Source organism: Pipistrellus hanaki, assembly GCF_964339955.1.
Source record: "Pipistrellus hanaki genome assembly, chromosome: 12".
Taxonomy (NCBI): domain Eukaryota; kingdom Metazoa; phylum Chordata; class Mammalia; order Chiroptera; family Vespertilionidae; genus Pipistrellus; species Pipistrellus hanaki.
Window position 1 is genome coordinate 14061890 of NC_140514.1, and position 27836 is coordinate 14089725.

Consider the following 27836-nt stretch of genomic DNA (forward strand, 5'->3'; position numbering starts at 1 on the left):
AGGCGTGACTAAGAGCCTTGGTGAACAGGAGTCACTGGAATTTTTCGTTCTCTTCTCCGTGTGAGTCTCCCTGCTGGCATGGTGAGCTGGGAGCGTCTTTCTTCTGGCTGCTTCACCACAACACCCTTGTTCCTCTGCACACCGATTCTAGCAGTAAGTCCGGCCACAGGAATGTTCACCTTCCCGTAAAGGTATTCAGGGCCAGGTCTTTATTCTCTTAGAAAGGCTATTTCTGTTCAAGAATACCCTGGGCTTTTCCTGTGGCCGCAGCAGCCACCAGGAAGAAGGCTCCCAGGCCAGGCCCCTCTGTGGGTAGGAGGAAGGGTGTGTGCCAGCAGAAATGACAACCTCCATCCCTGCCTCCACTGTGCTGATCCGTGAGCAAGGGAGCAGGAAACAGGCTTAATGAAAGCAAAAGGTCAGAGGGTGCTTGGGCTGGGGCCTGGACCAGAGATCGGGTACTGACTGGCCTTGAACAGGTCTTCCAGGAAATGAAAATGATGAATGGAGTGTCAAGTCTATGCTAATCATGATATGAAGGGTTTTATACCAATCACTTCATTTAGTTTGCACCACAGGGTTAATGCTCACCATATTCAGTCTTGCTGCACTAGACTGGTGGTTGGCAAACTGCAGCTCGGGAGCCACATGCAGCTCTTTGGCCCCATGAGTGTGGCTCTTCCACAAAATACAACAGCCTGGGCGAGTCTATTTTGAAGAAGTGGCATTAGCAGAAAAAAAGTTTAAGTTTAAAAAATTTGGCTCTCAAAAGAAATTTCAATCGTTGTATTGTTGGTATTTGGCTCTGCTGACTAATGAGTTTGCCGACCACTGAGCTAGATGATCTGTATGGGTCCTTCATGTTCCATGTCCTGAGATGGGCCCTCAGTGTCACACTTACACTCCTAGATGCATTCCTGCTTGGCCACCCGACTTAGCTCGGCTGTTAGCTGTGGATTTTGGAGGTTACTTCTGGTTTTGCTCACCTTACAAAGTTCCTATTTTAAAAAGTCATGAAGTCAGTTCATTTTCACAGGTGGCCCCTGTGCTGAGTGACTGACCACAGACAAGACAGAATCCCACTCCTGCAGAGCAAGGCCTCTCGTTGGCACTGTGATGTGCACAGAATGGACGGTCCTGATTGTTCTCTGATGCTTCCTTTTTATATCTAGAGCTCACGCCTGAATGGGAAGGGAGAGAAACGAACACGTGGCCTTCTGTCTTGGCTGGACTCCATGTCACACATGGCAGCCCGGCGGCACCTGTCAGAACCCAGCACGCACATCGGAACAGTCAGGCCTAATTCCCGAGAAGCTGTTTTAACTTGACATCTGAAAATGTATTACATCCAGAATGATTTTACTGGGTGTGTGCTCAGGGCATATGTGTGCACGTTCCGCAACTGGAGTGTTCTATAAATATCAGACATGGGCTGTTCAAAGAGGTATCACGTACAGAGTGTACTTAATTCCATTTAGTGATGTTTTCAATTTGTGTCTGACCTCTGGCAGCAGAGTTGGAGTTTTCTCAACATGAACAAAAAAAGCATGCTAAGCTATCTTAAACACAATTTTCACTTAAAATGTCAGAAATAAGTCAGAACATAGCGAACACCCGCTAATATCCCATGAGAGCACTGAGGCCCAGAAAGGTCAAGTGTCTTTCCCAAGATCACAGAGGAAATTAGTCATGGGCCCAGATAAGACCCAGGTCTCCTAAACCCAGGCCACCCTTCTCAGGATTTTCTTTACTCACTGTATGCTTCTTCTTCCAACAGTTCACAGGCGACTCTGGTTCCTTTAATAAGGGTATGTGTCTACTTTGGTAAACTATCAAAAAAATCCAACTCCTCTACCCTTTCCTTTCTGACTCTCTAAGATGTCTGCCAACTTTTCCAACAAAGAAAACAGATGACCATACCTCACAAACAAGGAAGTGGCACACTTGGTTATCACACATTTTCCCAGTGGCAGAGGAGCGATCAGAACCCGCGGCTCAGCTGAGCTCATTTCCCTACAAAGGTGGGCTGGCCTTCTAGTTATTCTTTCCATGTGCAGCTTCTTCTGGCTTCCATGGCTGAGACAGGGACCCTAGCCCTGTGTTTCACTGAGAAAGCGTGATGGACAGAGGCGGGGTTGTCCTTAAAACAGGTCTCAGAGGGGCCAAGGAAAGAAAACAAAGGACGCCAGGAACACAGACGAGGGGCCAGGACCAGGTCTGAGGGTCCGGCTGGAGGGGCGAGGAGGCCAGGCGGGGCTGTGGGCTGCTCTGTACCTGGTACAGCCTGAGGGACAGTGCGCAGCTCCACTGGGATAAGGGCTTGTGAGCAGTAATGGATGGCCCTGCTTTTCAGTGGAGCTTATCTCACAGCAACAGATGTCAGGTTCTAATAAATAACATGTTCTCTCTGACCTACGCAGTTTGGAGAGGATGCCTGGACGCCAGGCAGATCTGGATTCCTCCCCATCTCTGTTACTCTCTCTTCTGAAAGGAAAAACAAACCAAATCCCTTGAAGATACTTTTCAAAAGGATTTTCTTTGAGAGTTCAGGGATCCCAAAATGCCACACAATTGATTTGCTTTACTTCTCTCTTCACAGCTTCCGTATTTCCAAACCTCAGGAGGGCTGGGTGAGCTTGCCCGTGCAGGAGCCCAGGGCAGGCAGGTAAGTGGAAGGCTTTGGCGACCTTGACCTTCCTCAGCTCCTCCATACTCCTGTCTCGCAGGTTCTGCTGGCCTGGGCCTGGAAAATTCCCTCTTCTCTCCTGAGGGGAGTTCAGCTAAGATGAAGTTGGGATTTTTTTTAAAGGGAACTATTCCTTGGTAACTCAAGGCAAAACAAAAGACAAAAGAAAACCCATGAATCATAGCAGCAGTTGAGCCTGGCATTTCTGCCATTAAGGTGACCCCGATGGGCCCTGTGGCAGAGCTTCCTGGGAGCCCAGCCCTGGTGGCTCTGTCTCCCTCAACACTGTCCCAGCTGCCAGTTTCCTTTCCTGCCCAGAGCAGCTCGTATTTGCAGCTGCTCCCCCTGCAGAGGGTGTGTGGGCATGGGCAGTCACAATAACCACAGTCTCACCTTCCTGGTCATCCCCTGCCCTTGGTGCCAGAAATAGAGATAAAAAGGGGACAGATGGGGGGAGGGTAGCTGACCAGGGAGAGGGAGAGGGTTGTTGCAAAGTTCCCACCTGGGTTTTCCTAACACTGAGTGTGGTCTGAATGCCCGCTGGCCAGCTTACCAAGCACAGGGACTGCCTGATCTGGCAACTAAACCTCAGCAGAAACAAAGCACAATTTGAGCTTCCTTAAGGAGCTGCCAACAAAAGAGTGGAGAAGTGAGACACTAACACACAAATAGGCTCACATTAAAACCACTTACACTTCATGGCCCCTCCCCAGGCCAACCCAGTTCCCAAAGAATTGCCGAGCCTCAGGGCTCCTGTGAGCGCACTGTGCAGTACCCTCTTGGAACTACGACTTCCAGCCTGTGCTCCCTGGCACTCCAGAGGTCTAAAGGTCTAGAGGCCACGTAAAGGGTGAGAGGGGGTGCAAACTGAGTGGGGACATTTACCTCCTCCGGAATAATGGAGAGATCTTTTTGTTGTTGTTGTTGTTTTAAATCCTCACCTGAGGATATTTTACCATTAATTTTTAGAAAGAGTGGAGGGAAGGGGAGAAACAGACAGAAACATTGATGTGAGAGAGACACATCGATTAGTTGCCTCCTACACGCACCCCGTCAGGGCTGCAGATTGAGCTTGCAAACCAGGTACATGCCTTTGACCAGAATTGAACCCAGGACCCTCAGTCTACAGGCTGACACTCTATCCACGAACCAAACCAGCTAGGGCAAGATATCTATTTTTATCTGTTTTATTTTGGGGACTGGATTGGAGCATTTGACAGCTAATGAGAAGTTTGAAGAAAACAGTACCTTTGAGAATACTAAGGTATCAACAATGAAAAATAATTGAAATAGTTCAGAATATACCACTTAAAAAATTACTGAAAGAGAAAGTTATTCTGCAAAGACAATAGGCTGACAAATAACACAAGCACACACGAAGAGCACATATGGGCCACCGCGGACTGCTTGGCAGCACTAGGATAGGTTTCTAAATCAGAAAATAACATCTTTCTGACCTTGAGGCAAGGAGGGAAACAACATGTGATTTTAGGAGGTTCATGATGAATTACGCCCATGTGTTGACTGAGAAGATATTTTTCAAACATTCTTTAGTAATTCTATTTATATCATGAATCTAATGTGTGACAAGCCATTGCAGTGGGTGGTTTCCCCAAAGTGAATTAAATTCTATTCTACGAACTGACTTAGTTCTTCAGGACCGACCTGTACTTTGTACAATAAAATTCATGGAAAACTTACTCCATGTATCCACTGATTTATCAGACTAGAAAGAATTACAAAACATCACTGATTCATTCTTCTAGATATAGCTAAAGCTATATACAAGTTAGCAAGTAGGTAACTAGTGGGTTCATTTTTTTAAAGTGATAGTTGGGTTTATGTGGCTTAAATAACTGAAGGATAGATTTTTCCCACTTCCATTCTGGCTGTGCTGTCACCAGTAGACACAACCACAGGGAACAGCAGCCATGGATGGGCAGCCTAGAATGTAAGAATCCCTGGCCCAGTCACTGAGGCTGGAGAACTGTTTACTGGGCACCTGTGAGGGCAGCCATGTTGGCTGTTACATTTTTTTAAAAAAAATAGCAGCATTCTTCCAGGGGTGCTGCTGCTGAGAGTTAACATTTACTGAGTGCTAGACCCTAGGCTGGGCAATTCGCCTACATATTGTCATGTAGTAGGCAGAATTCCAAGATACCCCTCAAGATTCTGCACCATTGGTTTACACTCCCTAAATAATCCCTAGGACTGTGACAATGATGGACTTCATTCCTATTATTGGTCTATGTTACACTAGAGGCCCCGTGTACGAAATTCATGCACTCAGAGGGGGGAGGGGTCCCCCCTCAGCCTGCTCTGAGCCCTCTCGCAGACTGGGAGCCCTTGGGGGATGCCTGACTGATGGCTTAGCATGAGGAGTGGGCCTAAGCTGTCATTCAGACATCCTTAGTGCTGCCATGGAGCCACCGCAGCTGTGCTTGCCAGCCTTGAGCCCGGCTCAGGGCTATTGGCTGAGCAGCGCTCCCCCTGTGGAAGCATACTGACCACCAGGGGGCAACTCCTGCATTGAGTATCTGCCCCCTGGTGGTCAGTGCATGTCATAGTGAGCGGTTGAGTGGCCTTAGCATATTACACTTTGATTGGTTGAATGGCCAACTAGATGACCTGACCCTTAGCATATTAGGCTTTTATTATACAGGATGGGACAGATGTCTTTAAAAAAGGCAGGTTAACTGTAGGCCTGACCTTATCAAAGGGACCCTTTAAATCTGGGTACAGAGGTCAGTGACAGAGAAGTCAGAAACATGAGAAAGAGCTGAGCACCACTCACTGCTGATTTGACAACAGTGGGGACCACATGGCAAGGAATGGCCTCCAGTTGACAGCCAGCAAGAAAACAGGGACCTCAGTCCTAAAACTACAAGAAACTGAATGCTGCCAAGAACCTGAATGAGCACACTGAGGCCTGATCGTAGTCATAGGGGACCCTGACCTGAGAATGCAGGCATGCTGTCCTGGACTCCTGACAACAGAAACTGAGAGATAACTTGTGCTATTTCAGCTGTTAAATTTGTGGCAATTTGTTCCTATGGATAATAAAAGAAAAATGAGGAAATATTACAATTATGCAAAAACTTAGGATGGATAAATTCCTTAAAAAGCAAACATAGACACATCCAGCTGGCTGCTGTGGCTCAGTGGTTGAGTGTATTGCCCTGATGTCAGGGTTTGAGACCCGATCAGGGCACAGTGGAGGGCATGTAGGAGGCAGCCAATTAATTATTCTCTCTCATCATTGATGTTTCTATCTCTCTCTCTCCCTTCTTCTCTCTGAAATTAATAAAAAATATATTTTAAAAAAACATACACAACTTGCTAAAATGAACACAAGAAGAAAATTTAAAAATCTGGATATTTCTATATTTAATAAAGACATTAAATTTCTTCCCATAGCCGAAACCGGTTTGGCTCAGTGGTAGAGCGTCGGTCTGTGGACTGAAAGGTCCCAGGTTCGATTCCGATCAAGGGCATGTACATTGGTTGCAGGCACATCCCTGGTAGGAAAAGAGGCAGCTGGTCGATGTTTCTCTCTCATCGATGTTTCTAGCTCTCTATCCCTCTCTCCTCCTCTCTGTAAAAAATCAATAAAATATATATATTTTTAAATTTCTTCCCACAAATAAAACACTTAGAAAAAAATAGTGCCCAACCTACACAAATGCCTTCAGAGAAGAGAGGATGAAGGAAAACTTGCCAATTCATTTTACGAAACTAGCATTGTGCTGTTATCAAAATCTGACAAGGACAACACAAAGAAAATAAATTTCAGACTAGTATCATTAATGAACCTAGACATAAAAATTTTGACACAATTTTAGCAAATCAAATCTAATAATACAAAAAAGGATAAAATATCTGACTGAGAAAGGTTTGTTTATCCTTGGAATGGATGGTTGGTCTAACATCCAAAAACTAATTAATGCAATTCACTTTAACAGCATAAAGAAAAACCATGGGATCATGTCAACAAGATGCAGGAAAAACATTCTATAGAATTCAACACCCATTCGTGATAAACACTCTTAGCAAAGTAGGAAAAGGGAATTTATTCAATGTAATAAAGACATCTATGTAAAACCTACTGCTAACATCAGCCTTCATGTGTAAATACAAGGCCAGATGTCTGCTCTCATCATTGTATACAACATGTATACAACATCATACAGGAGGTCGTAGTCAGTTCAACTAAGGAAAGGAAACTTAAAAAACATAAAGAGTATAGGGACTGGAAAGAAAGAAGTAATACTGTTGATGGATGATATAACTGTCTATGTAAAAAAATGGTAAGAAGAGGGGAAATAACTGCCTGCAAGATAGCATGGATGGGGAAAGCCATAGGAATAATGTTGGATAGGAGGAAGATTTGAAGGGGAAGGAAGAGAGTGGGAGCAAAGGAATGAGCAAAGACAAAACAGAAGCTAAACTCAGGGTCCTCATAGGTCCTCTCGTTGGCTGACCCTTCATTTCAAGTCCCCCACCCCCACCCCAATAGAGAGGAATACGGACTCGAATAGAGAATTACAGATTTGCTTCACAGAATGGAGTTCAAGAGGTAAACAGCCCTGCCCAGGCTACAGTGCACATGGGATTGGACCTTATGAGAGGAACTGGGCATGCATGGCCTCAAAGCCTGTGCTCACCGGTAGAGGGGATTTCACTTGTGAGGACAGCATTTGCTGGACCACCATGAGCAAGAAGCACATGTCATGGGAAAAGCCCTAGTCAGTGCTAACAAGTGTCCTTTCTGAGTTCGCATGTTTAGAATTTTGCTCTATAGGAGGGAATAAACAGCTGACTCCACTCAAAGGCTCTACTGTTGTTCAGAAACTGTGCGAGTGTTTATGTCAGGGGCAGAGCTCGCGGAGTGAATTATAGCCTTTTATGCACTGTGTACATACAATATTTTCACAGGACAAAGAGCCAGGGTGTGGAGGGAGTGCTGCGGTTGACCTTTCTTCCTGTCCTTTCTCTCCAACCTCCACCAGTCTCAAGTCCGTACTGCAGGACAGTGCCCTGGTTGTGTTTATCCAATGCCCAGCCTCCTAGAGCACCCAGGGAAGCCACTCTGTTCGATTTAGGAAGGTGCTTTTACTCTGTCTTCTTCCTTACACAAGCTGCTGGCTTTTTCCTTTATTACACTTAAAATGAACCCTCCTAACTACAGTAGAAAGCAGATTTTTTTTCAACATTATTTCAGATGTTTTCTTTAGACTGGTGTTAACATAAAGCAAAAATCTCTTGCAACTCTGGACCGATCTGTTAAGATAAACAAGCTGCGCTTACAATATTCCCATACTAAAATCATAGGCTTGTGGTCTGCAACTCCTTAAAGACTCAATTCATATACATGCTAACTGGCTACTTCACACACACACACACACACACACACACACACACACACACCCCAAGATAGCCTTGCCATAGAAACCACAAAGACACATCTGGTTCAGACTCCACAGCACATACCACAAATAACAGCCCATCTTCTAGGGGCAGATCCTACATATACACAGGGAAAGCCCAGAGAATTAAACAACTGCAATGCCTCAAACATGAAAACTTACTTTATAATCCCCTTTGGAGTCTGTTTTAAGATATTCAAGTCTTAATCATTGTTACTAGTTACATTTGCACACGCTTGTCTTTTTCCTTAAGTAGAATTTCAGACGTGGGTGTCACGGTGGAAAGGGCCGCCACAGGGAGAAAGGGCACACTGCATTTTCAGATACCAGCAGCTCTACATTCCGCAGGTGAATCTGGGGGGCCTGGGTTCCCAGAGGAAGCCACTCTATCGTTACTTAAGAGTCCCATCCATCCGGCCATGAGTGAAGGCCTTGTGCTAGAGAAAGTATAGGAGATGCAACAGGTACACTGGGAGGGAGGGAGGTCTCAGGGAGGGGGTGGCATGAGCAAGAAGTCCTGCTAATCAAGAGCATTCTAGGTCTGGAAGGCCAGGTTTTGTCAGCAGGAACCTGAACACTGTTGGAAGTGTGGTGTGATGGAGGCTTTGATCTCTCCTGCTGGGCTACAGACCCCAAGAGGACATGGACAATTTCCAATGTGCTTATCACTGTACCCCAGCATGGAGCACACTGCCTGGAATGTGGTAGTTGTTCAGTAAATACCGAGTGAGCAAATGAAGAAGACACCTAATAGATAATTCTTCATTTGTGTGATTCAAAGTGATAAAGTACTAACCACCTGCCACTTACTCAAATTGCCAACCGACATCCATGGGATTTCAATAGTTCTAAGCTATTTGTGCAGCTACTTATTTAATCAAGGAAAATGCGGCCCTACTTGAAGCTGAGGAAAATATGAAAGGAAAAATGAAAGCAGCTGTCAACATTTCCATCATTGACACCATTTATCCACAACTCTAATTTCTATCTAGAGGTAGATTTCTGAAATTCCCATAATCCATTGAAAACAACAACATGGTCTATCTGATGAGGTTAGATGAGGGGTTGGCAAGCTTTTTCTGTAAAGGGCCAAACAGCAATTTTTGGCTTTTCAGGCTATATTCTGTCTGTTTCCATGACAAACTCTGCCACTGTAGCATGGGAATAGCCAGAGAGAATAAGTAAAGGTTTGGGCGTGGCTGTATTTCAATAAACCTTTATTTACAAAAACAGGCACAGAGCAGGCTTTAGCCTGTGGGCAACAGCTTGCCAACCCCTGAACTAGGTAACATGTTCTTACCTGTGGGAACATGTTATTACCCCAGAAATAACAATAACAACGTAGGAAATAACAATGGTTTCACTTACTTTGCTCTTTTGGCCATTTCATTTCCATCCCATCTAGGGCTGTATGGATAATTTTTTTGGGCCTGGGAATAAAGCTGTCCACTATTGGTAAAGTGGTAGACGGACTGAAATGTGAGAGTTGGCTGGTCTCGAGGGAAAAACAGGGGCAGGTCAACTGCAAACACAGAACAAAGAAAAAGAAAGTTAAAGTGCATCTTAATACATTTTTTTGGATAAATCTGAATGTTGGGTATAAGACTCTATTTAAACCATCCATACTGGTTGAGGCTTAGGTAAGAAGTGTGGAGAGAGGGACCAAGAAATACAAGGTGCCTTTCCTGCCTTCAAGGAATTTACAATCCAGGTAGAGAGGCAAATCACACGGAAATGAAACTTGAACCAATCTGAGCCATGGTGTGTAGGTGCTGAAGGAATGCCATCTGAACTCTCTTGTGGCTCTGCTGTGCCCAGTATTCTTTGGAGTTGGTTGTATACCTATTTTAAGTCTCTGTTATACCATAAACTCTTCACAGATTGGCAGTGTCTTCCTCACCTACAATCTGATGGGGTGGAGGGTGTCCTTCGATGATGAATTCAGAAAGGGGGTCATCAAGAGGGCAGACAATAATCTTTCTGTCTTATAGAATACTAGAGGTCCAGTGCATGAAATTCATGCACAGGTAGCATCTCTAGGCCTGGCCAGCCATTAGGGCCAATCAGGGACCTTCTGGCTGCTGGCCGGGGCCTCCCTTCGTTCAGTGCCATCTCTAGTGGTCAGCGCACATCATAGCACGCGGTCAAAGTCCTGGTCTCCTGGTTGAACTCCCATGGGGACAATTTGCATATTAGGCATTTATATATAGAGAGAGGATGGCAACTGGAACCCCAGAAAAAATAAAGTTATTCCTTTATTTCCAGTCAAGCAGGATACTCAGCAGTCCTAAGCTTTTCTGTCTGCTTTACTACATGCATCCCCTAAGCTGTGGGAGCTCTTGAATGAAATGCAACAGAAGCGGATCTGAGCGTCACATGTATGTACTGCTGCAGCGCACAATGAGTCTAATCTTTGCTGTTAGCATTGTCTGTTCAATTGGGGTTCTCTAATTCCCTTTTTAAAAAGAAAATGACACTGTTTTTAGTTGAGGCAAACCATCATTAAAAACCAGATTGTTTCAATAGCAGAGTCCTCCAGGTATGTAATGTGTATTTGTGTGAATGTTATCCACTTCCAGGTCAAAGAACAGGCACATTAATATATCAAAAATAACAACAAGAAACGTGTACTTTACCGAGTACTTCTACATAGTTTATCTAATTTGAAAGCTATAACTCCAAGAAACAGATGCTGTTTTTGCCGCCTGTCTTTAACAGATGAATAAACTTGAGCCTCCAACAGGTTTACTAACTTGCTCATGCCATAGCTGGGCAGGGCAGGACTCAGATCTCGTCTCATGAATTCAACCTGAAGCTCCTTCCAGGGGCCCACGTTGCCTTCTGCCCTCATGAATGTTGGCATGACCTGCTCACCACATGCTCACTATATCACAATTACCATTCAGGATGCTCAAGTGTCTGCTGTGAGGATACACAGGTTCATCTTGTTGGTGACATAAAACAAATATGTGAATAAAAGAAACCCCACGTACTCTATTGTTGTGCCCGTTTAGGGTGACATTTGACTTGGACTAGGTCCTCTTATGACCCACTATGATTTCTTAAAGAAAAAATTAGGTTTGCAAGAAATTTAAAACACACACACACACACACACAAAACCAAGAAATACAAGAAGAGGCACAGTGGGTAGGCCCCTCAGTGCCCGGAGTGGACCTGCCTCTGACTCAGGCTGTGGGGCTTTCTGCCTCTGAATCACACCACAACCAAAGAAGGGTGGCGAGAGTCTGCATGTCCACTCTTTAGTCACATTTCCCACCTCAGTGCAGTCTCAATGTCTATTGTGCCAATGCAGAGATTTAGCAACATATAGGAACAATACCAAATATGAAAAACAGACTGATTCAAATTATAAATAATTCAATCCAGAAAGCCCCTTTGAGTCCCTTATATTACAAAGCATGATCAGTAACATCTTCAGTCATTTTGAGTAAAAAAATGCTTTCTAAAATAAGTTAATGTCTTTCCTGATTAGTCATTTTATTTCTTCAGATTAATTTTAGAAACGATGCCTATTCATGTGTACTTACATTATATTTACATTATGGATAGGCTTCTAAATATAAAACGAGATTCAGATTAACCCTGAAAACAATCACCAATAGCATGGTTGAAAAGTACATGTTGTAAGCTCCCATTTAAAAAAGCCACAGTTTTGCCGAAACCGGTTTGGCTCAATGGATAGAGCGTAGGCTTGGGGACTGAAGGGTCCCGGGTTTGATTCCGATCAAGGGCATGTACCTTGGTTGCAGGCACATCCCCAGTAGGGGGTGTGCAAGAGGCAGCTGATCGATGACTCTCTCTCATCGATGTTTCTAACTCTCTATCTCTCTCCCTTCCTCTTTGTACAAAATCAATAAAATATATTTAAAAATAAATAAATAAATAAATAAATAAGCCACAGTTTTAAATAATGGAATTCAATGGCAATAATTGACTGATTTAAAGCAAACACTGTCACCATTCAGTATCAAAGTAATACAGATAATACCATAGGCTTCATGATTCTCAAGCAATCAGTTTTTCTGGAATATGAAATGTATCATAATTTTTGTTCCTTTTTTTTGTGTTGTTGAAAATGAATTGCTGATATTTTGATATGCTGAAAAATGATTTTCCCACCTAGTTCGAAACCATCTACTCTGTTCCCCTAAATGCCCACTTAGCATCAGAAATAATTCAAAATGTGAATGCAAATGTATTTACTTAGGTAAGTGTTATTCTGATTTTTTTAAAAATTGCTATCCAGCTACTTAGTATATGCTGATAAGGTACCATGATCCCACAAAAGCATTGGTTACAGGATTATTTCTCCATGGATATTTTTTTTTGCCTGAAAAAGTATAATTGAAGCCAATATTAAAATCTGAACAAAAGGGCTAGACTGTTAGGAGGCAGGAATGGTCAGAGTATTCCAGAGAGAAAATCAGTAATCCGCATACTAATACACATAGGATAAAATTAGAAAAATATCTGGCGTGACCTGGCTAAGTTGTAACCTGCTTGTATAAGTCAGCAGTCAATCAGGGATTGGCTTCTTTAAAAATGTTCTCGGCATATGAAGGAGTTAATGAAAATATTTATGAGAAATACTTTGCATTCTTCTTGTAAGAATGATTTGAATGGTACAAATTAGTCAGAACTAAAGAAAAACAAAACCTGTTTTCCTTATCCCCGATGCTCCTGTCTCTTACCATTTGCCTATAGGCTACCTCATGACTTTCTGATGCGCAGCAAATAGTGACTCTAGGCCAGTGGTTCCCAACACTGGGGGACAATTTGATTTTTAAGGGGGGCAATTCGAGAAGGAGTTATTAACAGTGATTTTTTTTTTTGCATTTCTTATTATTCTAGGGGACTCATATACAGTATATAAATATATGTTGTGACATATTTATACATTTCAGTACTTTATTATGTTTTGAAACTTTATTTGCTATTTTTTCATATCACTTCATATTTTTTTAAAAACTATTTTAGTGATTTATTCCTCAGAACTTCAACTGTCCTTTTGTTTTTTAATTTTCCTCTTTCATGGACGCCATGTACTTTGGAAGCTTGTATAGACCAAGTTAACGGCCTTTAAGGCTTCCGCCACGTGAACAGGAGCTCACTTTTGCAATAATCAGAATTACATGTCACAGGGGAGGCATAGGATTTTAGAGATGCTTTGGTGGGGCACAGCCAGCAAGAGTCTGGGAACCACTGCTTTCAGCCTCCATTCACACACTGGCTCTGAAGGAATGCCCAGCTTCTGAGGAGCTTGAGTGCAGTGTTTTAGCTTTATCAAAGTTAAACACGCTAACCATTTGCTTCCTCAGCACCCACCCCCACCCACTGGCTTATGTCTGATTCCCGGAGTAGAATCATTCCGTTTGGGTCAGTTACTCATGTCAGGGTTATTTTGACAACTGCTTTCTATTTCCTTCTTCCTGTACACAGAGACTGGGTTTGGGTCAGCTCTCTGTCCACAGAAGGGATGGTCCTCACTTGCTCAGTATAATCTTGGTAATCATTTTCAAAGCATTACTTTCTTCAAGAGCCTGTTGAAACAAGTCACACCCAAATACTCTAACTCTGCACAGCCTGGAGGTCACAGGGCTCCTTCCCAGATGGGACGCCTGGCAGAGGGCAGGAGCAACTAACTCTGCACCAGCTGACAGCACTGCATGGCAGCCCGCTAGTCCCGCCCGGAGCCCTGGAGTGCCCTGAGCCACCAGCCGGCCGAGCTGCACTGAGAGGGAGCCGAGCGCACAACTGCCTCTCAGCCACGCTGCGTTCAGATGGACAGACGGAGGCAACCTCATCTTCTCTATAAACAAGCTTACCTGCCCCAGAGACTCCTCTCACCACCGGAGGACTTCACTGAAGCCGTATGCAGGTGCACAAGGCTCTCTAGAAACCTCACTTCTCCGAAACCTCAACAATGGAAATGACCCTGAACAACCAAGAGAAACCAGACACTGCGTGTCTGATCCACAGGACAGCTGTCAGATACCCAGAACGTTTCAGACGTAATTCTAACAAGTTTGAGAATATGATTTTTCCAGAAAAAAATCTCTGTACGGCAAGATGAAGGCAAGGTACGTGAATAGTGAGTAGTGGTAACTAGCAGTCTGAGGAAGGAGAGAGAATCTATAATAATAAAGGGGTAACATGCTAATTAGACCGGACATCTTTCTGGACAAAGCAGGGTCTGGAGGGAAGCCAGCCCGGGTTCCCGGTGCCAGAGGGAAGCAGGTGCCGGCAGCCAGGGGAAGGAAGGCCTACTCTGCAGAATTTCATGCATCGGGCCTCTAGTAATAAATAAAAGCAGATTTGGGAAATCAGAAAGGACCCAATCTGGGGCCACTTAGTGTAAGAATAAAGAGCTCAACGATCCGTCCAGTTACGGCCACACAGTAAGTGATAGTCACCACCGTCCTGGAAACCATGGCACACACTCCTGGGTGCCCAACCACAGCCACTGGCCATTGCTCCTTAGGCAGCTCCCCCCACCACCTACCCCCACTCCCAAGGCCCCAGAGCTGGCTATCCACTCTCTCCATCCTCCCAGGAGCCAGGCAGGCAACGGTGACTCAGTCCCACTGACGAGACTGAGGGGAAGTCGGCTGGGGGTCTTCTGAGAAATATTTTCCTCTCTCTGATTAAAGACACGAGTAAGGAGAAGCCCTCATCCCGTTCTGGCCTTAGATGTTAGCATATGAGATCCTGAGGCCGGGAGCTGCACACCCATCTCATGACCATGAAGGGAAAGTCAGCCGATACCACCGAGGCACCGAATTCATCACCCTCTGAACCGCCAGCTCTGGGGGTTTTCTTGTGAGGCAATTACAAGTCCTCACTGTTTAAACCTCTTTGAATCGGGTCTTCTCAGACTTTCAATCAAAGGCATCTCAGGAAATGTTATTTCTTGCAGCTCCTGTTTAAGAAGGCAGGATAATTGTATAATCTATTTCAGAAATATTTCCACCAAGCATGGTTAAAAAACACTCAGGGCACATAAATAGGAAAGTTTTAGCTGTCTGGAAAATTCAGTTATGTGGGACAGTTCAATCCTTGAAAATGCCAAACAAATGAGGGGTTAACCATAATTGCTTCCCTGGGAGTCACATCATCACATATTTTCATCATTATTCACCAGTCAGCCATTATTTCATGTCTCCAACCCTCACAATGTACATTCCCATGCGTCCTCCTGTGCTCTTGGTTAGGAGGGAGGACACTCACAGATTCGCTTTATGGTGGTTATGGATGGTTATGCCCCATCTCTAGGCCTCGGGTTCCTCGAAGCCTCATAGGAGACAGTTTTAGCCCCGGAGGCTTGCTGTTAAACCCCTCCTCCCCTTCTCCCCGCCTTCTCCTGGGCACACAACCATTAGGGAAGTCGGCCACTTGCTTACTAACCACCCAGTCCTTCTAACTACATACTAACCCTTCGAGACACATGGGGTCCAACATAGAAAGTTAAAGGCCACGTATCCCAAATACTCGCCTACAGAAATATGATGCTTCCAGTTCAGAAGGAGCCCTACTCAAGGCATGAAACATCTCTTTTTACCAACACCACTGCCTTTTCGTTTAGGTGACCGGAGACTAAATGTTAACCAGGCTTTATTAAACTGGTTTCAAATTTTCACTATCTTTTGTGTGATTTAATTGTGTAAACAGGTTACCTTTGGGGTTTTACTATCACCAAACCGAAGCCTGGAGTTTCTTGAATTTTGCTGTCAATCCTGATGTGGGAGGAGACAGGACTGTATAGTGGGAAAAGGCACAGCCTTGGAAGTCAGATAAAAAGGGCTCAGATCCCAGCACCACCGTCTATGAATCATGATTTTCTCATCCTCAACATGAGGGTGAGAATTATAATCTGGTGGTGTTGTTGAAAGGACTGAACAAAAACTGAGCAGGTACTAAATAAATATGTGTCCCCTTTTTAGTTCTTTTCTTAATTGGTTTTATAAGTGAAATTTCAGATATGTGAAATTTCTGAAATCGAGAGCACAAGCTTTCATGGTGCTTACATTTTAACTATTTTGATGGAAATCTTTCTAAACTTGGAACATACCTGCACATCTCAGTAAACATTCTGGAAAAAAGCTAGTCTTCTCGATGATGGAGAACACACCACCCAGTGTTAAGGGAGACCTAGCCTGCCCTTCCACAAACGTCCCCTCAGAGCCGCACTCCCATGCTGCCCACTGCTGAGCGCTGATGTACCGTTAGTGTGGAACACTGAGGCCCTGGGCTCATGGGGAGTGACAGGCTGTTTGTACCGACTACAACCGTTCTCTATTTCTGTTTTCTGTTTCTACCCAGCTTCTTCTTCCTTTGCCACTTCTTACCAAGGCCAACTCTGTCTCAATATCCTTTTTTTGTCCCTTCTCTTTCCTTTTATCTGTCACCGACGTGACTCAACTCCTGCAGTCAGGGACGCTGACTATCCATCTAGACCAGGGCCTGGCACGGAGCAGGTGGTAGAGATGCAGAGTGAGCTCCGGGCTGTTGTCCTCAGTTCAGTGACCTACCCTTCCTCCCCTCCCCCTCCCTCTCCTGCATCTCCTCTCTTCCCCCTCCTCTTCCTTTGGTTGCTGTTTGCTATTTCCTTCCAGGTTTACAGCTGTCCCAGATAGTTGAAATTATAGGAAACCAGTACCTGCTTGAATTTTGTTTAGCAATTGCTTTTGAGGTACTTTATAGACACAAATTAATCATTCCAACACCCAGTGAGCCATTCACATAAAAATGCAAGAAGAGCCTGTGATGAAAGACAAGCCACCGAGGTGGCCCAGGGAGAGCAGGAGTCTCTCCCTGCCACACAAACAGACTGGATCAGCTAGGCTTCTCCTCCCACGGGATCAGAGGTTCTCAATGGACATGAGCATCAGCATGGCCATGGAATGAATGTGCAGATGCCTGGGCCCCACCTCAGACCTCTGATCTCTGCAAATGCATCCTAAGAGACTAGGATATGCCTCTCAGGCAGGATGTGAAGACTGTGAGCTCCTAGGGTAGGGACCATAAATTAGTTATTTTAGTACGTATGCCTATTATTTATATAGCACAGGACACATGAGAAATACTCAATAAATGCTTATTGAACTAAATAAAGAAAAGAAGTTAAGGGAAATGCAAATAAAAACCTTAATGAGATTCAATTTCATATACATTAGATTGACAAACATTTAAAAGCCCAATAATATAATACTCATGTTGTCAAGGCTGTAGAAGGTGTGTATATATATATTTCAAATAAATACTACTTTTAAAAATGAGAGCAGTTATAAAACTAAGAGGGTCAGGGAAGCTGAATGGTCTTTATGAGGAAAAAAATGCACACACTAAAATAGTGAAAAAAAATGAAACACAGAGAATAAAAAGGTGCATAAACCTGGAATACAGTTGCCTAAAAGTAGTAAGTTTTCTCCTGAGAATACTTAGTTTGGCAAAATCAGCTGGTCAGATGGGTCCCTCCTGTCTGTCCCTTCTTTTCCTCCCAAATTTACCAACTAGAAGAGAGAGTACCAAGAAGGAAGGTGGACACGCCCTTGAGCTCATGGGCTAGATGAGGAAACCTGAAATGGTGAGCAAGGGATTCCAGTTCAGCCGTTAGTGTGACGGATGAAGTGCGTACATGGGGTCCATGCAAAGGGGAAACCCTGCTTGAGGAAAGCTCTGCAGAGGAGATGGATTCTGAGTGGGTTCCAGAAGGTTAAAAGCTGAATGAGAAGTGGAGTCCATAAAGAGGAAAGAAGTCAATAAACTTTGATACTGTGTAAACATAATTTTCTACTTTTTACCGTATTTTCTGGCGTATAGACCGCCTCTCTGATTCTGACCAATCTGAGCAGGCTTTTTACTAGAACACAGTGTAGCTTCGGGTACAGAACATGTACACTATGTTCTAGTAAAAAGTCTGCTCAGATTGGCCAGTCAGAGAGGCGGTCTATTAAAAAAAGAACTGGTGTTGCCTCAGAAGTGGGGGGTAGTCTTATACAGCGAATATAGGCCTAAACCTAGGTTTTAACTGTAAAATTAGGGGGTCATCTTATAGCCCGGTCGTCTTATACGCCAGAAAATACGGTACTTGACTCTTTTGTTATTATATATATTCAGTTCAGAAAAGCCACAACCCACTTATTTTACAATCCACCCCCCACTCCCTCTCTTTACACACGCGGAGAGCAATAGGTGGCACAGCGGAGGCAGAAGCCGACGCTGCCCTGGGAAGCTCTCGGCCAAGCTGCTCTCCCACCTGCAGGGCTCTTTCCCTTCCTGGTTTCTCTCACCAAGACTCTGTTTGTACCAGAAAATGCCTCTGTCTTAGAATTCTGCTTGTTTCCAACTCCTACTCCCAAACACGGCCCGGGTGGGTCCTCAAGATCAAAGCAGGGTACTAGAGGCCGAGCCAGGACCACAGGAACCCTTCCTCACCTAGCTTCTCTGTCTGCAGCTTACGGTTCATCATCCCCTCCCACGTTCAGTGAGCATATTCCTCGTAGCAGGCCTCATGCTAGAACTGAGGACTCACATGCTAGAGGCGGATGCGTGTGGCTCTCTGCACTTCCCACCTTGCGATGGGCTGTGTCCCCTGGGGGTGCTTTCCGTCTGGATCCTGGCATTTCCTCGGGCCTAGGCTCCTTGCTCTGTCCCTGCAACCTGCCCTTGTTTCTGTGACCTGGTCCCAGCCCCACCTTCTTCCAGGAAGGCCCTCTTGCCTGCTTGTCACTCAGGGATTTCCCCGTCTTCCGTGTCCACATAATCCAGTCCTGGCTGGACTGCTAACAAGAGTACTTGTTGTTACTATATTCGCGCCCGTGTTCCACTGGCTGGGACACACAGGAGGCGGCCACGTGTGCAGCGAGGACTGGCACAGACCATCCAAGTGAGGATGTGCTGACTGCACTAGGCATGTGAAAAGGAGACAGGCTTTGGGAGATGCAGAAAGGAACATAGCAGGAGAGAACACCATAAATAGCATTTAGTAGTGTTTCAACTTCTATCTTTAACATAATTTAGTCACAGTAAATAAACTCCTTGCCTGGAGGGATTAAAAAAGAAATCTGGCTAAATTAGGGAATAATTTTATTAAAAGAATCCTTAAATAAGTTAAAATATATTCAAATGCAAAAATTGTTGGCACTTAAAAATTGGGCCAAGTCTTTAAAGAGTCATAAGCTTTTTATTTAACACATCCACGGACAGTGTACCAAATGCAGATGGTTAGACAAAAAGGACAAGTTTAAAATCGTTAAGTAGGGGACCGGCACTGGTCTGTTTGAATTCGTCTTGAGAAACTAGAACATCCTGCCAGGTACAAATGTGCAACTACTGGGACTCCTCCGACGTGAAGGATGACTAAGGTGGCTTTTGGAAGGAAAAAAGTCTGTAACTCATCTGGTTGTTGTTTTCAAGGAGTTGGTGGTGTGCTTTATGTTTTAGAGAAAACAGCAACAAACATGCAACTGGACAAGCATTCGTGGCGCGCTATGAGCGGCTCCAGGGAAGTGAGCCAACAGCCCTGTGCTCCTCCTCACGGAGCAGCATGAGCTTGGCCTTCCCTCCTTCGACTTCGACGGGAGAGGATGGTGAGGTTGTGACAGAGCCAGTACCCTCAGGGGCACGGGTGGAAAGATAATCTGCCCAAGGGCTCCCAGGAGGCTCCCTGGACCAGCAGGGTCTTGAACAACTAGGATTTTGACAGGTGGTTAAGTGGAGGGTTATGGCTGGGAAGGGAGGGAGGAAGGTGAGGGAATTCCAGACAGAGGAATGGCATTGACAAGCACAAGAGAAAAGAGTGAGGACTGCGAGTGACCAGGGTGTAGGGGACACAGGCCATGGGGTTGGGATGCTGGTGCAGAGGGGCTCTGGATAAGGAGGCCAAACTGTGGGGAGCTGTGAACACAAAGCAAAGGAGCGTGGACATTTCTAGGTGAGCGGTGTTACCCTTGAACGCTTCTAGGGGAAACATCCCGTTCCATCCACTCTGGCAGGCAGACATGTTCCTACAATTTAAATACCCTCTAAATTCTCTAGAATGGAGGATGCTTGGAAAGTGTGATGCACAAATCAAAACTAAGTTGTTTATTATTAAAGGAGAGCAGTCATTCACGTCTCAGTGTGAAAACTGATTCCTCTTATAAAACACCTGCAACAGCTTCCACTTCCTATGTGGACCAGCCGTACAGAAGGGTCTGGGGTTTGGCTTTGGGCTAAGATTGGGTGGGGCATTGTGTAAGCCTAACCTCGGACAGTGTCTGGAAACCTTACCCCTCCAGGGTGACAGGAGAGAGCTGGTCCCCATGTCATTCCCCTGTGCAGAAACCTTTAGTTTTATTTGTGGATGATACTTTCCAAGCATTCTCCATTCTAGGTTTATACTGCTCTGGGGTATTAACATTAGAGGGAACTCTCAGACCCACTAGATTAGGAGGTCTGGGATATTTTCCTTGGGAGCATTCAAAGCACTCCATTCTCTGATTGCTTTGGGTTAAGTTCTGCCAGGAGAGGCGGATAGAAAGTAGCTGGATGTTTGAGGGGAAATGTGTGCTCCGGAGGTATCAACCCAGGATCTACTGAACAGATGTCTAACTTTGGTGATTAACTGCTCTCTGAGAGCCTCTTTCCTTATCCATAAAGTAGGAAAGCTCTAACCTCCAGGTTGAAAATAAAGCATGGAACACAGTGTCTGGTGCATAGCAAGTGCTTGATAGACACAGTAAAGGCCTATGGGGATGTATGAGCAGGATGGTGCCGTGAAAATAACATGATCTGTGGATTTGACGGATCTGGGCTTGATTCCCACTCTGCCAGTTACTACCTGGGTGACCTCAGGCTATTTACTGAACTCTCCGAGTCTAAGTTTTCTCATCTTTAAAATGGGATAATTCCTACCTTGCGAGGCTATTGAGTGTTTCACATGATATAATGAATATCTGTACAATACTTGGCACACAGCAGACATCCATAAGGATACCTATTATTATCTGCTTTTCTCTTAGAAGCAATTAAACACATACACCTGAGGCTATATTATTTCTTCTCCCAACCTGACTTCCAGCTCAGAAAATACAAGCCATAGCTAGAAAGTAACTATGTTCTTTCAATTAAGCTTCCAACTTAGTTTCACCCATTTTAGAATTTCAGGAACTCCACTTTTAATTCTACAATCTTCTTCCCTCTAAAAAAAATAACAGCTTTGGAGAATCCAAGGTCAAATGAGGTTTTGCAGCAAAAGTTGACCACAGACCAGAAAGCATGTGAACAGAGGAACCTGATGAAAACTTGGTTAGCTATTTTCTTTTGTGCTTGTGTACCGCGATATTCTCCCCATTCTTACACGTGTCTCCTTTAAGACAAAGGCTTTACTTGTGTTTTTCTTTTTTGCTAAACTCCTTAGTATCTGTGAATGATTTTGTTCTTTGAAACAAGAAGACCAGAAATGTAATCAATCTTTGTATATCTAAAGATGACCTGGTTGGTAGGTAAACTATCCAAGTTTCTGTCTGGTTATTACTGCTTGTTTGGCCAGTTCCTTGGTCATTATTTCTTCTATGATCATCGGCGGGAGACACAGTCAGGAAATGGACATTAATTCATGGTCTTCTTTGACAGAAATTTCAATTCAAAATTTTATTTGACATGAAGGTAGGATTGCTCTCTAAAATGATGTTTTTACATGGTTATATTCTCGTATTTAAGTAACTGGAATTAAAGAGCATAAACTGTGTAAACAGAAGGTGATCATGTTGAGGCAAGTCCTTGACTTAAATGAGCTGCTGGATTTGCACATCCAAATTCAAAGGAATAAGACCATGTTCAAGCAAAGGTACTGGGTCTGTTACCCAACAAAGTATATTCACAGCCAAAACTGAGGATCTGTTCTGGGAAGCTCCAAAACTACTTTTCTTTTTGTTGTTTTTGATAGAATTCTCTCTAAAATGAACTTGCTACTTACTTCCAAATGACTCAACATCAAAATGACGAATATTAATTTAGAGTGGGCCACACAGTCATGGCACCGCTGAGGCCCGCCAGCCCTACACTGGACCGCACCTGTGGCCTGTAGTTTCTGGGTCACCCTCACCCCCAGCTCCCTGCCCAGGTTGATGGGTCGGCACGCCTGTGTACCACAGACCTGCTCGGGACTTGTGCACCAAGCTTATTAAGAGGTGTTTGGGTCAGACCTGGAGGGCTCCACGCAGACTCTGTGGCCCCTCCTTCACCAACTCCCTCCCTTTTGGCTGAGTTTTGACAGTTGTGCTTACGGGGCGGGGCTGGGCGGGGCTGAGTTGCACATAGGAGGGGTATTTCCTTAAAAAAGCTCCATGTCTGGTCACAGCAGAGGACACTCCTAAGCCACAGTTCCGAAAGGGCCTTGGGGATCGTGTACCACTTGGTAATGAGGAGCCTGTGGCACGAGGTGAGGTGCCTGGCAGCACAGAAAGCCCCAGGTCCTTGACCCGGCCAGTGAGGACACGGTGCCCGCCGCCACAGCCCAGCAAGTCTCCCCGCAGCAGCAGCCACCGCAGCCACCACCGCTGCTGTCACAGAGTGACTGTGGTTCTTCACCCACCCAGATCTGAAAAAGCTCTCACTACAGACAACAGCGAGGACGGATTTTGGCTTTGTGCTTCATTCTAATAAATATGTTTTTAAATGCTAAGAAAAACAAAGAAGATTAACATTTATCAACACCCACAAGATGCTGGGTGCTTTCTGCAACCTGAGTCTCTCTTACCCCTTCCCATTAGGGAACATGCCTTCCCAGGGCAAGCCCGACACGATCCCTGCAGCCCTGAAGGAGATGGGCCAGGATCAGCCCTGCCCACTTGGGGCCGGAGCCCATGTGCTTTTCACGCAGGTGCTACAATGTAGATGACAGCTTCTTTCTGATCTTCTGGAAGGAGCTTTGCTCAGGGGCATTTTGGCTCATCCACCACCTGAGCCAGGGCTGCTACAGGCAGGCCGTTCTCTGCCACTGACGAAGAGAGTGCACAGAAGTCTGAGACGGTCACGCACAGCCCTGGGGGAGGAGGGGAGGAGGCCTGTAGTGTTTGTCTCTCAGATCTTACAAGTTACACTCAAGGGTACAATGATCCCAGGCTTTTAAGAATTTTTATTTTTGATGTTTCAATTTCCTTGTTTTCTTACTTTTGATTTGGAAAGTATTTTATGGCCCTATCTATGGGGTTTTCATGGCATTTGACACTGTTGCTCACTCCTGCTGTTCTCCCATGGTTTCCATAACTCTGTATTGATCTGCTGCTTCCTTTTCTTTTAAAGTGTTTACTGTCTTCTTTCCTCCATCTGATTAACAGCCTCTCTCCTCAAAGCTCAGTTGAGGGACTTATTAACTCAGAAGACTTGGCCCTCAGCTTTCCTCCTGTAGAAAGTCCCAGAAAGTCCCATCTATCAATACCCTGCAATGACTCCAAATGCTCCACAGCCTCTCTGACTAGCCACCTGGCTTCAGCCTGATTCCAGAGGCCTGGTGACTGTCATTCACATAATTTTATGTCTTAAAAATGTTCTCACATATATTGTTTGTTTCACCCATAGTTTTCTAGGTGGGCACGTCCCCCCATTTACAGGTAAGAACACTGAAACGCAAGGTGAAAAAGCAAGCTCATTTAGACGTACAGTTGTAGGCCTCCACACTGCCCAGCCTAACCACCTTAGTTCTACCTCTTGTCCTAATCCACAGGGCCAGCCCAGGTCTCTCAGGTCAAGGAGAGTGCTGAAAGGCTGGGCAGCTCCAGGGAGCAGCTCTAGCTTTCCTTCCACAGAAGGAAGGTGTGGCACAGACCATCAATCTCGGGGAGGAAAAGGCCAAGATTTGAATGCTGAAGTCCAAGCTCACATACAGAGTGCATTCAAGGGCAGATGAAAAAAATAAGATTAGAAATTAAAAGGAGAAGGAAGTTCCAAAGGGCTTTAAAATAAAGCACCTAAACCGGGTCACACCTCCGCAGAGCCAGCTGTGGGCTCGGCACTGAACCCCTTTCTCATTCAGCCCGCACACGCTCTCCCACCAAATAGCAGTTCGCCCTGCTCCACCTCGTGCATGACCTGCCAATACTCTCTGTGACGAAAACCTTTGTTTCTATAAGCTTCAAAAGTTCACTTCAGGTAGATTATTAATTGGTTCCACGGAAAAACAGGTTTGATTCTTTAAATGTTCAACTTGCTAAGTCATCACTCAGCCTTAGGTCAAGGAGAGGTGTGGGAACCCCAGGTCTAGAGAAAGGTCTTACCAAGTGGGTCCCCTATTTTATATGCATACATACACGAGTGTGTGTGTGTGTGTGTGTGTGTGTGTGTGTGTGTGTGTGTGTTTGGTTTAAGGAGCAGAGAAGACAGACTTGTACAAAAAGAGAAGAGAGAGCTGGTTGTCTGAAACACAAAGGTAGCCAGGAGCATTCCTGACAGTGACAGTGAAGGCATCTTCCAGCATCACACAGAGCGGCCTCTGGGGTTTTACCTATTGAAAATCAGTTATGATTTGCTAGGAGAGTAGGGCCAAATACGTTATTAGAAGTCAAGTGAGAAAAGAGTATGTGAGTTGTAGATTTTGAGATGAAGCAAAATTAACTCTGCCCTAAGGCTCATCATTGGGGAGGGTCAGTAATCAGAATAATCACAATATAGTGTGAGAAGTACAAAAGCAGGAGGTGCACTGGATGGACTGGCTGCCGTGCAGGCTTTGTTTCCTTTTCCTTTGCTTCATGATGTGCCTCTTTCTTTAGCACAAACAAATAGGCAGTAAGACCCAGGCCTTGCTCCGTGCTGCGCTGTCCTGAGACTCCTGGCTGACTAAGCCTTGGCCCAGGGGCAGCTCCACTCTGCCTCCCACGCTGTCTGTGCACCTGGTGGTAGCATTCAAAGCACCCACTCCACGGTGTCCACAGTGGCCCCAGTGGCCACTCAGGCAGCCTGTCAATGACACTGGCTGAGGGTTCGCTCTCCTCCATGGTTTGTTCATGAGGGGCTGAACTCGGTGGCCAGGGCACATTGTGGTTGGACAGACGGTGCGAGTCATAGGGGCCATAGCACAGAGCAGGTGACAGGCCACTGGGCCGGCTCTGAGGAGCAGGTGTTTCTATGTCAAGGCCTAGGCTGTGGGGTTATAAATTGTGAGGGGAAGGATCAGTTTTGTTTTGTTTTGATTTCCAATCTGCCATAAAATAAAACTGAATGACTGAAATCCCCGTTATGTGCTTAGCTGCCCTAGCAACATCAAATTGCTATAACATTTCTAAATGTTTACTCTGAATTTCTGTGTGTGTCTCTTCACAGTTAGGCAAACAGACTGAGGAGCACTGAAGAAAAGCTACGGCCAGAGTAGCCACAACATGTGCCTGGGGCTGGGATAGTCCAGGCCTCTCAGACCACGAGCACTTGTCGGGATGCTGCGGGGCAATCTGACCGCCAGGCTCACTGTGCTTTCTGAGGCTCTGTCTGAGTCCCAGGCAGTAACAAGCTTCCCACCAGGACTCTCTGTATTGCCGGGCTGCCTTCTTACCCACTGCCTCTATGCAGACCCTTAGAGACCTCTTTCCTTATCCACCTCCTTCCTCCCTAATCAGTCTCTCATGTCAGTGAGGCTCATCTTCCATCTATCTCTACACACATCTGTCCTCCTGACTCTTCCCAATGCCCTCCGTCCCTCAGGATCCTCTCAGGACAAACACCCAGTACCCTCCCCACTACTCCCCAGCTGCCTCGGCACCTATTCCAGCAGTCGCCTTCCCCCTTCTCCTTAGAATGCCACCTCCTTGTCTCAGGTGAAGCCCGGCTTTCTCCCTGGGCCAGACCCCTGAGTAGAAGCCACTTAATTCCCCAGACCTGCCTACACCTTCAGACTTGCCCCTGCAAAGAAGTATCTCATTGAAACTCAGACCATTTGGCTAGGTCATCTCTGTTGGTCATTTTTGCTGTTATCTACTCAGTCTCCTGGTTACATACTAATGTTTTTTGAGAACATCCACAAGAGCTTCAAGTCTTCATCTCCATCCTGACTTCTGTAATTACCTGGGGCAACTTCGGCATTTATAAGGCAACTCATCCAGCACCCACTTCCCTGTGTCCACACCCTGAACCTTCTCATCATCTAATCATGCCCCACCTGGAAAATAGGGACTCCTAAAATCCTCCTCTCTGACCATTTTAAAATTCATTCATTCAGAGACATTTTTGAGTGCTCACTATACACTGCAGGCACTGTCAGGTGCTGGTAACAGAGAGATAAATTAAACAATTGAAATTCTGTCCACTCTGATGACTGCTCTGAAATTTCCCATCTCTTTACAATTCCTAATCCCATCCTGCCACCTTCACTCAGGAAACAATCCTGCTTCTAACTTCTCAGGGAAAATGGGCGCTCAAGGCAAATATCTCGGTTTCCTGGCCCTCCCTCCCCACACCTCTTATCACTCTCTGTCTGCATCCTCTCTTCCTGAATCAGAGGAGGCAGAGTTCCTCTTGTTAAAACTTCCTCCTTGACCTGCAGCGCAGCTTCCATACTCTTTTTTTTTTTAAATATATTTTATTGATTTTTTACAGAGAGGAAGGGAGAGGGATAGAGAGTTAGAAACATGGATGGAAGAGAAACATCTGCCTCCTGCACACCTCCCACTGGGATGTGCCCACAACCAATGTACATGCTCTTGACCGGAATCGAACCTGGGACCTTCAGTCCTCAGGCTGATGCTCTACCCACTGAGCTAAACCAGTTTCGGCCAGCTTCCATACTCTGAAGCCTCCTCCAGGATTTGCTCTTTCCATGATGTCCCCCTCCCCGACTGGTTCCTTCTCACCATGCTGGAGAACCTCTTATCCCCCAAATATCCCTCTGGACCACCCTACTATTAGCCACCACTCATTCACTTTTTCTTCAATCCCCCAACTTTTGAAAGAAGATTGGCTCAGCTTCTTCTCTGTCCATCAACGTGTCACCCATGAACACCTGGCTCTCACCCGAATGCAGGGATGTTTCTTTCACTCCTCCAACACGCACACAATGACCATTAATTACCAACACAAATGCCGTTCCTTTCACCTCCCTTTCCACCCCTGCCTTCCGGTGCCCCTCTCTCCTGGTTCTCATCTTACCGCTGCTGCTTATTAGCCACCCTCCAGGACCAGCTGTTGCCCTCCCTGGAGTTGTTTCCAGGGCTCTCACGTTACGGGCAAGTCCTGTGCTGTCCCACCAGCCCCACGCTATGTGCTGTGTGGATCACAATCTGCATCAATCGGGATGGTTCTTCTAAACTCAGTCTCACATTTCTGGCCACTTACTGAATACCTCCACCAGCCTATCACATAAACTCCTCAAACTCAATATGTTCAAGCTCGTTATCTTTTCCCCAATTCCGGTCCTTCTTAAATTTCAGCTCTCTACTCACCCGTCCCAGTAATCTGTGATTCCTCCCTCTCCACGGGCCCCTTATCTGAGTAGGCATGAAAGCCTGCTGATTCCACCTTCTCGGGATTTCCAGAATCTGTCACTCCCCCTTCCCCACTGTTTTAGCACCTTGTATTATTTTTCCAGGACCAATCAGTTACCCCAAATGGTTTTCCTGCCCCTGCCTTCTTCCTATGTGAATTCATCCTCGGCCCTGCCATCAAATGTATAACATAAGGGAGATAATGTCACTGCCCTGTTTAAAATCTTTCCATGGCTTCCCATTAGTACGAGGAT

The 27836-nt window shown here is 45.4% G+C and overlaps 1 protein-coding gene across 3 annotated transcripts in view; it reads right to left on the reverse strand.

The window, feature by feature from the left end:
• BABAM2 (BRISC and BRCA1 A complex member 2) overlaps positions 1 to 27836 on the reverse strand; it is a 312412-nt gene that overhangs the window by 18620 nt on the left and 265956 nt on the right. For all 3 annotated transcript variants that reach the window (XM_084900182.1, XM_084900184.1, XM_084900183.1), the window contains one exon: positions 9481 to 9634. In XM_084900182.1, coding sequence (XP_084756308.1) covers positions 9481 to 9634 — 154 coding nt within the window. The remainder of the gene's footprint in view (positions 1 to 9480; positions 9635 to 27836) is intronic.